A 15,483-nucleotide genomic window follows, 5' to 3' on the forward strand; every position below is an offset into this window, starting at 1 on the left:
ATGACCTAAAAAAACATGACTATTATTACTACAGTTTCCCTGAGTGGCTCCACTAGGACTTATGACATACTCCAATGACAACTGGCTGTGATGTTTGAAAAATGAAAACCCATTGTTACACTCCAGTCCCTTTTAAATATGAGACTTTCTGTGGTCTCTTTACAGTAACTTAAGTTACAGTGGGAAGTATTTGGTAGTAATATACAGTGCGATAACCTCCCATTGTTTTAATTATAAGCACCCTGTCACTACTAACGTAGTCGTAAAATAATCGTTTGTCATCTGTCATCGGGTTCACTTAATTTCAACCTGAAAGAGCTGCTGTGTTCTCCTGTGTTCTCCTGTGTTCTCCCACAGCGCCACTTCCTGATACACCTGTTTGTCAGGTAGGCAGTCGGCCGCAGTCTGCTGCTGACGCTACGGAGACACTGAGTCATGACCAAATAGACTATGGACGGAATTTTACCGGAGCTTTGACGCAACTTTGAATTTCTTTTTTTTTTTTTTAAATCGTCATTCGAGTAAATCCCTCACCTTGTAAAATGCGTCGACCGCGCCGAGGGAATACCCACCTGAATGTGGTTTTGCTGCTGTATCTGGTCGGCTTTTACGGTAAGTAAACTGCGCTTCCATGTCTCCCTGTTTCCACTCAAGTTACAGCAGAACCGAAACTCTGCCTTCATAAAGCTCAGTGTTAGCTCTGGTAGGCTGGTACTGCTGGTAACGGCTGGCCACAGCTTTTTTCGATAATAATGTCGAACCTTTGGCACAGTTTGGATATTCTGTACAGTTAACTCACGGTTCATTTCCACACACAACTCTTAAGGAATGACAGGCCTACTGGAAAAAGTTGTACAACATGGAAACCCTGTCTACCGCCATGATAAAGCTGCCCCCGTTTAATCTGTCGCTCGTTAACATTAAGTAACATTACCCCTGCTTGAGAAAGAGAGCGCTAATATGTAGCGTATATGATTACCATGGCAGAATAAAACATAAAGGTGTAAAATTAAAGTTGTACTAAACTCAGACACATTTAAAGTTGTATGTATCTCGTCAATTAATGACAGAACTTTATGTGAATAGTTAAAAATAGTGTATATAAAGCAGCTGGCTGCCACTGTGGATACAGGAGAACATGGTAATGTTGTGTAAAAAGCCAGGCTCAGAAGGGTTCTGACAACTGGTATGCAGTGAGTTAAGAGCACTGTCTTTGTGCCAAGTACATTACAAACATGGCTATGAACTGTGGCTAGTTGTTTTCCACCCTCTGGAAAAAGCCTCTGACCTGTTATTGAGGGAATACAAATGGAAGTTTCAGTAATGGCTACTGTGTGCTGCTGGTTTAGTCAGAACGCAGGCATCGTGGTGTTGTTGGGAATGATTAGTATCACTGTGTTGTTCCCAGAACACACTGGCTGCCAGGATATACACATGTAGCTAGTTTCTCCTGCCAGGGTCACACCAGGACAGCAAGGAAACCATCACAGTATCATATCGTCTTCCCTCTGACTCTCCATTTTCCATCCAGGCGTCTTGTAGGACTGGGGTGTCAGCATGGCCACTGATGAGCTGCCAACTTTGCTATCCAACCACCAATTAATATCATGTCTTCAAGTTCAAGAGCAGTTCAGCTTTCAAGGCTCTGCTGCCTGATTTTCCCTTTTATAAAGAGATAGCTTTGTTCCTGTTGTCGACTTGCTCACCCCAGGGTCTCTGCAGATGAATCGGGCGGATCACATGATATCTCTTACGCTCTTTGGTGTAAGATAAACTTTGTCCTTATCGCGGCTTTCGGGCTCTCAGATGGAACCAGCGGTGTCGGTCTATGGGATATGCCAGCCGATAGTGGCGCTGAAGGCGGATGGAGGCCTTTGCTTTGAAATGGAGGACCGTTTCATTTATGGCCCGAAAAACTACTTTTGTCACTAATGAGGTGTTGACATGCAAATGAAGTCCGTTGACCATGATGCGTTCACGTTAAAGGCCAGAGGGACAGTGATTAGGATTTGTTTGTAGCTTACCGGTGTGATGAACATTTGCTCCACGTATTAAAGGTCCAGAGAGGATACATTCTATTGACTTGGAAGATCCTATGCTTTTTCTCCGAGTCACCAAAAGGTCACAGCTTTCACAGTGAAACACATTGGTGTCTATTAGATGGATGGGCACCATATTTTCTACAGATATCCGCTGTTCCCCGGGTGATCTGGAGGCTTTTCCCCTGACGCCAACATGGGGTCGACATATTTGGTTTTGAGTGAAATATCTCGACAATTCTCTGAAATGTCCCATAGATATTAAAGGTCCTGAGATGATACATTTCAGTGGCTTTGGAGAGGAGTTTTTATCCAGTGCTACTATCAGGTCACAATTAGAAATCGCTCCAATACTTTGGTTTGTGACAAATACTTGCAAAAACGAGTGACATTCCCATCAGCCTCAGCTACTAATTAGCAAATGTTAGCATTCTCACACACCAAGTAAGATGGTGCGCCTGATAAACATTATCGGCCATCAGCATTTTAGCATGGACACTGTAAGCATGTTAATATGCTGACGTTAGCATTTAGCTCAAAGCACAGCTGTGCCTGTAAGTACACCCTCACAGAGAAGGTAGCGAGGCTGCACACTCATATGTCCATATGTTCAACTGAACTAAGTGATTACGGCCTCAATAACGGATTTTGATCTAATATTTGCACTAAATTCTGCCATAACAAGGGATTCAGGGTGATATCATCTCTTAAAAGATCGTGTAAAGGTTCTGTCTCAAAAAGCAGAGGTCAGTATTCATTGCTTATGCGTGGGTCCGGTCAAGGAAGCTCCCAAGTTTTGTGTTTGCGACACTGCTCTGGCACATTTGTAGACGCTGCCAGGTTTTTCTTTGACTGTTTTGCTTACGGTAAGTGAAGACAAAGTAAGTGCAATGTCACTCGCAACGTGTCTTCCTTTCTCTTTGTCTGTTTCCCTTTTCCACTCCGTTTTCTCATTCTTGTGTTCTTCTTCACCTCCAGAGCCTTCCCTAGTCTCCTCCATCACAGTGAGTACGCCAGCAGAGCTCCATGCGTCTAAAGGGGACACCGTCACAATGTCCTGCACTTTCACCTCCACCAGTAGGCCGACCAGCAAGATGACTGTGGACTGGTCCTATAGGCTCCAGAGTGGAGGGCCGCCCCAAACAGTGAGTACATATATGAGAATTACTGCGTGAACAGGGCTGCATCATAGACACTGTTACAGCAGTTGTTGGAATGAACGTGTAGGTTTTGATTAAACAAGCAGTTGCTGTCAATTCAAAATGTAACTTGTATTGGTGAGTTCACTCTCTTTCTTTTGGCGGAACATTCTCTATAAAACTGATTGATTTGTTTGATATATTCACCTATACTTTACAGGTCAATGTACAAGAGAACAAGGAAGCTGATGCTGTGCAGTGCACCAGCTCAGTGCTGATGCTGTGCAAGTTGCCAATTGAAATGTGTTAGCACACGTCTACTTGTGTTCTGGGAAACTGATGGACATGTTGCACAATTTTTTTCCTTTGTATTCTGTTTTGTATCTGTCAGATATAAAAAAAAATCACAGCAAAAAACCCACATAATATACTTATACATACATACATATATACATATACATACAGTACAAAGGTAAAATTACATATAACAAAATATTCTATCTAATACTAATGATGGTGTACAGTTTGTCCAGACTTGTATGTAATATGTCACTTTTTGTTCTTGCACTTTAAGTTACATACTGCAGTTAAATACAGACTAAACATAACTTTGGGCACAAAGGCAGATTGTAGTTAACTATACAACAAAGCAAAACCTCACTTTCTTCCAAAAATCCTTTGATAACAGGACATTTTGATCAACTTTCCCTTTATCCTCTTTATATTTGATCTGGTCTGGATGTTTGGATTGAATTTATGTAACTTATATGGAGTAATACAGTCTCATTAACCACTGACATTGTAAAAACCCAGTATTAATAGTTAAAACTTGTGACTGTAAACAAATATTTTCTAACATTTTTTGGACTAAATGAGATTCTTTTTTCTAATTTCTATGAATCGAGAAAATAATCTGCTGAAAACAGTGGTTTGTTGCAACCTTTAAGAGTTTTAAATTGTCATTTTTAAGAACTCCCACAGAATGTTTTCATCATGCAGGTATGTGACTTCCATTGCTCACGCTGTACAAACATGCCTTGTTTGAATCTCTGGTTTCTTTATTTGCATTTTGACTACCTTGACTGCCCTTGATTTCTGAACCCGACTGCGCTAAGAGGAAAACTCAGGTCACTCTCAGTCTATTGCAGATACCGTATGCACCAATACGTTGGATTGATCAGCACCTATGTTTTTACCCAATGAGATTCAACCCCAGCCTTTGCGTCTTGTGTAAGCCTCCACAGGAAACCACCGCTGGTCAGCTACCATAATACCCCTTCCTATTTGGTGCTTTCGCGGTCTTGTTCAAAATGCCTTCAGATGTATCCATCTCAACCCGTAACTGCACTCAGTCCTCTAACCCTGCACACTCTGGGTTCAGTTTCAGTGACTGATCCACTAAAAATCCACCACATGATTTAAGCAGTTCCATTTGGACTTGAAGATACCCATCAAGTGTGGTTCTATGTAATTGCATTTGGACCATGGGAATCCTTAGTGTGGTAGTTGCAACCCTATATGCCTGCATTTCCTATAGGAGCACTCAGAGTTAAGTGGAGGCTAATGTTTTGTGGCTCCGATAGTATGGAGTGCTGTTGGTTTAGTCATTAAGGTGCAGTTGTCTGGTCTCAAAGAGTGTCGGGGGGGAGGGGGTGAAAAAGAACTTGGAACATACTGCGAGGGTGTCAGTCAGCAGATAGCGTGGTATTACCTCACAAAGCCACACAGGTCTTAGTCAAAAGGTGTGTCAGTCACTACCTACGCCGGTGTTTGTATTTGTTTCGACCCAGCCCAACTAGTTTGTTCTCTTTATCCCAGATAAATAATGTGTGGCAGTTTCTTGATACAGCCCATAGATGGGACCAAGTCTGGAAGTTTCTCATTTCTATTTCTAAGCCTTCATTTACTTTCCATCCAATTTCATTAGCACTTCTGGCTGCATTATTGGCCCGTGTGTCCCCGGCCGTATATCACACTGGGAAAGACCATGAATAAGCATGTGAAAAGCTCCATCAGAAAATATCATTTTGCAGCCAAAGCTTTAGTGTCAATCTGAATTGCTGCAGTGCTTCAGTGGCCTGCATAATTACCTCAGTCCTGATGAGAATTAATTTTGCAGATTGGAGAAGAGAGGCAGAATGTTCAATCAAATATCAGTGGGAGCTGATGGTAATTGGAGGATTTGGCAATTGAATTCTGCTGAATAATGTTAAAAATAAATCTATTAAGATGATCTAGAACTTCAGTTAGGCACTGTTTTTATGTTTGTCAAGTCGGTGGAAGCTTTTGTCTGAATTATCAAATAGATTTATGGAATCGGTGGCCCCATGGGAAAACAAGCCAACACTGCTGCAGCTTTTCTTTTTAAAAGGATCAGTAGGTCTACTGTTTGTTTCCAGACAGACTCTTATGTGGTGACTTCAAGCTGCTCTCCTTTAGGCAGAGCTCTGCCAAGTCCTCCAGTGATCATCCATTGGATGAATGACCGCGCAGGGCGGTGACTGTTCTCTGCCAGGCATACAATCAGTTGCTCAGAAAAATGCAGACACACTGTTGTAAAACCATAAAAGCATATCAGTGTCAGTGATTGTTCAGATGATTCTGTGTTTGCTTCAGTTAATTGAAGGGCAAGTTATCCATGTTGACATTGTTGCCTTGTGTGTAAACCTTAAAGCAATAAATATACTCTTCACACGAGGCATACATTTTTTGCATGATCTTGATGCTGCACTGTTAATAGAACTGTTATGATACATGTTTCAGTTTTTTCGAAGCACATTTTTACACCTAGATCTTGTACATAAACTGTTTTGCCATGTGGAGAGCAGCTTATGCAAACACACATTTTACACATTCTAAATAAGAAGTCTGCTTATTTTTCTTCATTTTTACATATACAGATATTTTTCATACACAGTATATTACATAGATATTTAGCATTTACATGATCTTCAGTTGTATGTAACTTATTATATTATACATTATTATAATGGTGTATATGTATACGTACTTATGTACTGTTATATCACAAATGTCAATTTTTCTGTTCAGTTTAGAGCGAGCTTTTTCTACTAAATTGGTGAAATGAAGCTTTTACTTTAGAATACTTTATTTTGGATCCTTATCAATACCAAAATTCAAACCATTTATTAGCTTCATTTGTTTGCTTGAATATAGGGCAAAGAAGAATGGCATTGGCTTTCCGTGTGCTGCCCATGGTTGGGAATTTGGACATCAAGGACCCTCTGCATATTAACATGAAGGTGGTCGGGTGACTATAAGTTGATGTCCTTTTCAGAACACTATTTTGGTGGCGGTGCAACAACCAGTGCAGGCAGCGCTCCCGACCGTTATTTTTCTGACCTTGAAATTTGCTTCATCAGTGTGGTATTTTACACCCAGACGGCTACTGAGTGTACCTCCATTAAATCACGTGCAGATGACACAAGGCTGCTACAGCATAACAGCACACACCTCTACACAGATCAGACTGGTCTGTTGTAACTCTGTAGTCTACCCGTTTAGATGACAGACACTGGATTACCAGAGCTTCTGGATGTGGATTTGTGATGCTGTGTTCACATTGTGACATCTTGTACCCTCCAGACAACACTGACAGGCTGAATTTTCACCACACCCTCTGATCTATATTCACCTTCACCCAGCTCTTTGGCACTCTGGGCTGCTGCACATACATGACCAAAATGCCAGGTGCTTTTGGAGACAGCCACAGTCTGTGCATCCAAGATGGATAAAATCGGGCCCTTTTAGGTCTTATATGAAAGGAGCTACATGAATTGACTGAATGCCATTTCTTTTTAGAAGAAATCGATGACTCCCCATCTGCTGTGCTTTGAGAGTACAGATGAAGGCCATGCAGCTCTGATCTTATCGTTCAAATAATCTAAAAGCCTCTTGATGTCTTTATGTTCCTTATCCGACTCATCCAGCTCAGTACAAGATGTAGTCCGGAAGAGTAGCGATCATCCTCTCCTATTACGTGGCTCTTTACTTGTGTTCCGTTCTCTTATGTGAGGCTTTATTTTCTGGTCGTCCAGTTCAATTCAAGTTGGTGTCGTTTGAAACACTGAAAAATCAGTTCAAATGATTATATCTCACTGTACTAGAAAGAATCTTACTGTACTGTTGGTGTGTGTTGCAGTCTGGATGTTGGGCAGACTGCAAGATCTGTAGTCCAGATGCTTTCATTATACCAGTACATACCAGTGTATAAATAGATTAAATAAAGTGTTCAGCTCTGCTTGAACCCTGCATCAGTTCCACTTTCAATGCCTTTCTTTCGCTCGTCTTTACTGTTTGTGTTTATATGTTTTTTCAACTTAAGATTTTTTCTGCCCAAGTTACTGGTGACTAACCAGAGTGTCATGAAACTCCACATTCTGAGTTTACTCTGTGAAAAACATATTCTGTAGTATTTTTCACATTTTCATTCCCCCTTCTCCACCCACCCACTCGTGCTCCGGATGTCGTGCTTTGCAGTGGTCTGGGTCAGCTTGACGTGGGAGTAATGACGAGTTTGTCACTGAAAACAAACTTATGTGGTAAATGTTGAACTAAAAAGTAAAAATTCAGTTTTCGAGGTACCTGTAGTTCAAATTCTCTCTCTCTGTGGGACGCGCACACATGAATTTCTTTGCCTTGAGATTTTTATTCATATTTCCAAGACTGATCAGGGAGCCCTCGTCACTCCACTGTCGACAATATAGCCAAAAAAAGTCCCACCACCATCTGTCACACCACCTGTTGCTCCAGACGCTTTTCCCTTAGGCAAAAAAAGTTAGATCTAAGAGTGATGTTTCTTATTATATGCTCTGTGAATAAGAGAAGCGGCCACTGAGTTACAGTTTATTTAGTTGTTGCTCCTCCCGAATCTTACCTATCCAGTTGTATTAGTCAAGCATCAACAGACTTAATTTAATCTCACACCCTTGCTTTCTTTGCTCTCTATTTGACCACACCCATCTCTTTCATACAAATAAATCTTTTTTTTCCTTTTACCCTGTCTCCTCTCTCTCCAGTTTTTCCACTTCTCCTCGCGGTCATTCCCTCCAAACGACGGTCAGTTTGCTGGTCGTATCCGGTGGCAGGGAAGCCCTGCGCGTGGGGATGCCTCCATCTCTCTGATCAACGCCACGTTGAACGATAATGGGACCTTTACGTGCTCAGTCAGAAACCCTCCGGATGTCCATGGGTTCCCGACTTCACACACTGTGCTCACTGTCACACCAAAGGGTAAGATGGGGCTCATTCCTTCACACAGTGTCAGAGCTCTTTATCTGCATGTTCAGCCTTGTACATTGTGACTCCTCCAACCGCTTCAGTTGTGTACACTTGAATGCATGTAACATAACAGTAGTCAGATCTGGACTGTTATGACCCCATTCAGATGCATTTTTTAAATGTAAAATCATATTTATCCTCTTAAACACGTATGATTTTAAATCCTTATATATGCTTGTCCTGATTTCACCTCAGATGTCTGGATTTGGTTTTTCTCACAATGAATTATACACTGTGTATACACAGGGCCGAGAAGAAGTTTAAATTTCCACTGCTAGATATATTTTGTAGATAGTATAAACCAAATGTCTATTTATGCTTGAGCCTGTCACATAATGCTCTGTATAAGGCTCTATTGGCTCACACATGTTAGCCTGCCTTTGCAGTCAGCAGAGTGTAGATGGTCAGAGGCTGGTAGGGTGGATGATAAGTTACCTATTTTAACAGTCTGATCTGAAAGTTTTTGGATAGAAATTCACAGTTATGATACAAAGAATCATTAAACTAACATAAGATGTCTCAGTGTCCTGAGAGAACTGTGTTATTATTTGGTCCCAGCCCACAAAGAGTGCAGCATATAACCCCATGTATCATTACAAATGATTGGTTTTTGTAGGATTTTTTTGCAGATTAACAAACGAGATAGTGTGTTAATTATTGAGTTTCAGAGGTGCTGTTAGACACCTTTAGACAGAGCCAGGCTGGCTGTTTCCCTGTTCACAGTGTTAATGCTAAGCTAAGCTAACTGCTGGCTCCAGCTACATATTTGCCAAGTTAACGACGAGTGCTATCAATGTTTCATCTACTTCCTCTACTCTAGTGCAAGAAAGCGAATAAGCATATTTCTGAAAATGTTGAACTATTCCTTTATTTTGACAATACTATTTTTGTCTCGTTCAAGTGTTTTCCATATCTATATACTTTATACTTTATTATATATATATATATAAATATTCAGCACCATTAAAATTGGTAAGAAGTAATTATTTATAGCTAAGCGAAGAGTGCCACATGTAGAACTGCAGTACCGGTATGTGCTATATATATGTGTATATGTAGAGTGTATGTCTGTGTATTTGAGTATGGCGTGGTGCCCTGTGTATGTATGGTCATAAACAGCATGTTAATGTGTCTCTAATGACCTCACATCCTCCTCCCCAGCGCCAAGAATTCGCTTCTCTGATGTTGCGGTCCTCCTCGCTTTCATCCTCCTCCCATCCGCTATCATCACCCTCATTCTGATTGGACGGATGCTCTGTCCCAAGAAACAGCGCAGCCAATCGAAAGCCTACAGATCGCCCATAGAGGTCACAGAGGGGTGAGTAGATTTATTCAACCAATCACTGCTGTGGGTCTCCTGGGGGCAGTGATAGTCGTTGCAGGCTTTGATGGTAATAAATGTGCTTCTGGATTGCTAATTTGATGAAAATTAAACAAGAATTAAAGTTTGAGTTAAAGGTTTGATTTCAGTCAAATCTCCAGCCGGCTTTATGGTGTTGCAGTGTTACTGCCTGTGGTTTGAAGTCACACAGGAGCTGGTATTTGCTTGTTTAGCTGATGGAACACAGGAATATAAATGTTAAACAAGCCAAGGCTACTTGTAATACATGTTTAACAGATTGCATAAATTACATTGACAGTGTGTGAACACGGAGCAGCAGCTCGAGTTCAATTTAACACTCTATTTATTATTATTTGTTTTGGCCATTCTGTAGCGACATCATTTATTTTTCATTTTTTCTTAGTGCAGGAATTACACTACACTAATCTGCAGCATTACTTGCGTATCTTTTTTCTTTTCTTTCCATTGTTCTCTTTAGTTCCCAAAACCACAATGAGATATCTTCTTACAGCAGGGAAACACATCAACACAAAAAGCCTATTGTTGCATTTTGGGAAATATGAAGCAGCCGCTTAGCTTAGCTTAGCGTAAAGACTCCAAACCACAAATAGTTTACATTACATTTTTAGATTCAGCATATTAATTTGTGAGCTTTAGAGTGACTGGAAGATGGAGTTTATTATCATACACGGCCGGCTGTTTCCCCCTTTTACCTGTCTTTATGCTAAGCTAGGCTAATTGGCAGCTGGCTGCAGCTTCATACAGACAAACATGAGTAGTATCAATCTTCTCATCTAACTCTCAGCAAGAAAGTGAATGAGTGTATTTCCCAGAATGTTGACCTGTTCTTTTAATGTGTAGAACTTTTTCTTGGTGAGAATCAGTTTAAATAATTTGACTAAATTCATTATTCATATTTTTTGGTGCATATCAGCAAAAATGTTGAGCCTGTCTTTAGAGCATGGAGAGACGATTTCAGAATGTTACAGGCAGGCTTCTTCATGGTAATTGTGAGTGTAATTGTCGTCATCACTAACCATCTTAACTGTCCATTCTGCATTCACCAGAGAGGAGTATGGCATCCACCCACCGGGGGACAAAGTAAGGAGTGCCTCATGCTGTGACCTATATCTCATGGTATAGTACAGAACGTTTCATTATATCACACCAACCCATTAATAACTAAAGGAGACATGTCTGGCAGATCCGTTTCACGTTTAATTTTACATGCCCTCTATGTCTGACAACAGGACTTGAGGGTTTATGAAATATTGATTTTTCCAGTGTAGTTGTTTATGCCTGGGTCTGTGTGTTTGTGTTTGTGCGTGTATCTCTGTCTATGCGTCTGTATGTAGCTTCATCTGACTGTCTCGTTTTCCTTTTGTCCAGGACTCAGAGGATGAAGATGAGTATTACAACATAGAAAAGAGACCCCCTATGGATGAAGGCTATGCTGAGTCTCAGTGCTAGAGAACCCTGCTGGTTGAGAGATGTAAGTGCAACATGTACACCGACCGGTGCCTTACGTATGGGAGGTACTAAATGAAAATGAATGCTGGATTCATGTCTTCTTGGCCACAGTCAACCACGTACCCAGTCACTTTGGTGATGTTTACTTTTTTGTGGTGATACTTGTGTTTTTGTCTGGAGACAGCCGGAATTTTACATCTCCAGCATAATATTTAAACTATAAAATGTGTCAATACTTTTATTTACCTTTTGCCTACAAGCTCTAAATTTCACAAGGCTTCTCAAGAGGCAGTCCACTGTTTTTATACCAGTGAGCTGTGAAATAACAGGCTTTATTCCTAAATTTTAGAGCTTGTGGCCTCGATGAGATATAATTTGTTTATTCTGTGTATACAGGTAAGAAGCTGACACTGATGAGCACTATGTATATTTTTATATCGTGATGATTTATATGTCAGTTTGTTTTTGTGAAGGAGAAAGATACGTTTTGTCTAATTTATTGTGTGTGTGTCAGAGCGGCTGTATGAAATTTTTGTCGATGTCTTTGTCAAGGTGCAGTGGAACATTTCTGTTATATCTGGAATATTTGGACCAAAAGTAAATAGTTTGATATTGAATGTCAACTGTGACCACTCAGTACTATTTATACAGTATATTGTATATACAGTATATTTTCTATATATGTGTCTGTACATTACTGGACTTTATCATGATTTCCACATCAGCAGTAAATGTTTGTGTCACCTTATTAGTAGAATATTTTGGGGACGTGTGAGTTGAGTTGGATGTATTCTATCATGGATATGGTTATTTCATGTGATATGACAGTCTTTGTTTTGGTTTGCATGCACAGCTTTGCTTTAATTAATGTTTTTGCAACATTTTTGCCTAAATAAATTGTTTAAGAGCGCATCCTTTTGACTTTGTGAGGGGATGAACATGACTTTTTAAAAAGATGCTCCCTTTGTGATAATAAACATAATTAGTTCATTAAATTGATGCTTCTTTGTTAGCAAACAGAGACAATTTGTTGGTAAAGCTAATAGCATGCAGCCACCATTTTCTCCTCTGCTCTCTATTTGTTTGATCTGTTGCACTATTCATGAATGTTGTTGAATATTCCTTTAAAAACTCTAAGGACAGGCTGGAGTCTCAGAGCTTCCCTCACAAATTGTTGCAGCATCTGTTTCATCTACGCAATCGAGGGACTCGGAGAGCCATAAAAAGACCCAGTAAAAACCCGCCAATGAAACACACACAAAACGAAGTCCTCATTCTGTCTCATTTCTTTTCAGTTTCTCATTCAACTCATTCATGCCCTCTAGGTTTTAATAATTCACACGCTGCTATGGTGGAACAATTATCATTCCTGCTTCATCTGAACTACCATGGCAACAGCTTACTCATGCCAGGCAGAAAAAGAAAAAAACAATTAAAAATGGATAAAAGAAAAAATATGCAGCTGACTGCCTGGACTCAGCTTTTCTGGACGAATGCTGCCGAGGAGGGGGTCATTCAACTCGTCCCCAAGCTGCAGGTATTTATGTTATGTACATATTTATGATTCCAGGGTAGATCTATTTTTCTCTCCATTCAGTCCTTGAGTTTAACAGATTTTAAAAGATGTGTATTATCTCAGGCAACATGTTACCAGTAACCAGTTTGGTCCTTAACCCATTTGTTCCCAACATGGGGGTCAGCTATCTGACTTTTTATTTAAATGTATGAAATATTCCATTTAAACTCTGTGAACAAATGAAGATAACCTCACTCTGTGGTTGACCTGTTCTCAACTCCACACTGAGGTGTTAACCTCTAAGGGTCACAGGTAGACTTTGATTCATTTCAAGGGGTCACAAGCCAAAATGGTTGGGAACCACCGCCTTAACCATACAGAGTTCTAGATAGATATAACATTACAACTCGTGAACTAGACAGTAGAAATCATCAATATGAGCCACAACACAATTTGTTGAGAGAAAGTTCAGGGTAAAAACCAGACTTTCATTTCTTAGCCAGTTAGTCTGCTTTCTCCTGACTTGTATCTTTATGGAAGAACACGTGTGACATTGTGCGAGTGCAGCTGTGTCAGATGTGGGAGTTGTGTCCTAGCTCGGAAGTGGACACCTGTTCCACTTCTATTTTATCATGGCTGGTAGGAAAACCTTTGATTTTCAGCCTTTGGGTTATTGTCCTCTGATCATCATACTGAGGGAATAGAGAGTTTGGGAGAAACAAAAGTGATTCAAAACTCTGTAGGTACAAGGAAAAACAAAGTTGCTTGAGAGAATACTCAAATTAGGCAAATAATAATTTGTGCATTATGGAGCATTGTGAAATATACTTAGTTACTTGCATGCATGTGCAACAAGTGACCCCAAAAGACAAAAAAGAGATTGGGGGAAAAAAAATATACATAATTTGTCATTTTGCATCTCGAGGATATTAAATATATATTTCACAATAATCCAAATCTATACAAATAAAGGGTAACATTTTATTTGGATAGTCTGCCTACTGATAGTTTATATAGTATTTTCAACATTTCCACTGTTTTGCTTTGTCTGTGAGAGTAGAGTATGTGTGACAATTCATGAACCCTAACCAAGATGTCTTTGTGTCTAAACCTAATCAAACCTTAACCACAGTGGTGTAACATCAGCAAACAACTGCTTAATCTTAACTAATAACTGAAATGTTACAAATACTATACTACACAATAAAGTGTTAAAAAATAAAGGTACAAGTAAGATACAGGGATGGAATGAACCCATGAATATTTCATGAATATTTCACTGTATATGACTCATGTTATGGTGTTGCTTGTTAGACGGCCAGTTGAGTGTATCACTAATTTACTGGTATGGCTTCTGGCCTGGAATAGTCACATGGGAATTTATATGCTACACAAATCCTGAAAAAGAAATGTGGTGGAGGCTGTGAGCATTCAGTACTTATTTGTAATATGTGTGGGTTTACATACTACAACAGATTTGCAGTAATGACAATACTGTTGTAATGATAATGCTTTGCTCATGAATACATTTGTGAATATTTTTTATGATTGTATTCTTGGGAGACATTTTTAAGGCAGAGGCATGGTAGATTTACGCTATTAACTCCTTCCCTCTCCATTTATCTATTATTTTACACTCAAAGATTTCATTGTCATATTTAAGCAGCCAGGCATACACACACATCTTAGCTTCACTGTGACGCTTCATTTTGACATTTGGTCTAATCAAACTCCCGCTCATTGATTGTAAGCCGTGGTTCCTCTCCAATGATGCTCAATAAAATCTGCTCAACAGTGAATCATCTTTTAACATGACATTCTGGCAGCTTCCACTTATGTTTTTTTTTTTCCATTGGTATTGGTGCTTAGCCATAATAACACCCATAACACATCACTTAGCATGATAAAAGACATGAGTGCAGGTCACTATGCAGGTAATGATGATGTTTTATGCAAAAAGGTCACTTGTGGTGACTGTTCACACTGTGTTCTCTTCTATAACATGTAAATCTCAGTAATCAAAGTTTAACACCACTACAGTGTCAGTCATTACAGACAGCAGACGGAGCTGTGACTTCTGAGCTATAAGCTTTCAAAACAGAGGCTTAGCACTCAAATCTTAATATTTTGTGTTGCATTTTCATATGTCTTCTGCAAATGCTTCAGTTTGATCCCTGCACTAATGAGCTAGTGTCTCTGGGGAATATGTCAGTTAAAGGATAACGTGATCTTTGTTTATCACCACTTGAAGATCATACATTATTTAATAGATATTAATTTCCTTACATTTGTGGAGGAATACATTACCTACAGTATAGTTCACATAACCTTTGACAGTCTTAAAAACTGTTTATGTATAAACTGATACATGCCCTGCTCTTGTAAAACAATTAAAAAAAGGATAAGATGCTACGCACGACAGTTTTTAACATCTTCGTAAGGTGCAATTCATTGACTATAATGGGTACGGTAAATGTGGCTTGTACCTTAATATTTGACGACAACTTGCAGTGGATAGATTGCATGTGAATCTTATTGTCTTTCAGTGACCTTCATAGTGCAAATGAGGAGCTTCATCACAGTCAGTCTAAAAGGACAGACTGCATTGTTGATGTACAATGCGACTTTCAGTGCGAGTTGCACAAGGCAAGATTTACATGTAAAAATGGGGTTGTC

The 15,483-nt window shown here is 39.7% G+C and overlaps 1 protein-coding gene across 2 annotated transcripts; it reads left to right on the forward strand.

Moving 5' to 3' along the window:
• Positions 1-354: 354 nt before the first annotated feature.
• On the forward strand, positions 355-12,234 carry mpzl3 (myelin protein zero-like 3). Of its 2 annotated transcripts, none has more exons than XM_035680691.1 (6): positions 355-612; positions 3,018-3,184; positions 8,218-8,431; positions 9,641-9,797; positions 10,889-10,922; positions 11,211-12,234. In XM_035680691.1, exons 1-6 carry the CDS (start codon positions 543-545, stop codon positions 11,289-11,291), a joined length of 723 nt encoding a protein of 240 aa, XP_035536584.1. In that variant the 5' UTR covers positions 355-542; the 3' UTR covers positions 11,292-12,234. The 2 variants fall into 2 exon arrangements, with proteins under 2 accessions (XP_035536584.1, XP_035536583.1); XM_035680690.1 differs by having other exon boundaries at positions 357-612; positions 10,889-10,958.
• The last annotated feature ends 3,249 nt before the right edge of the window (positions 12,235-15,483 follow it).

Source organism: Morone saxatilis, unplaced genomic scaffold (genome assembly GCF_004916995.1).
Source record: "Morone saxatilis isolate NCDOM2014 unplaced genomic scaffold, NCSU_SB_2.0 Contig8, whole genome shotgun sequence".
NCBI classification, from domain to species: Eukaryota; Metazoa; Chordata; class Actinopteri; family Moronidae; genus Morone; species Morone saxatilis.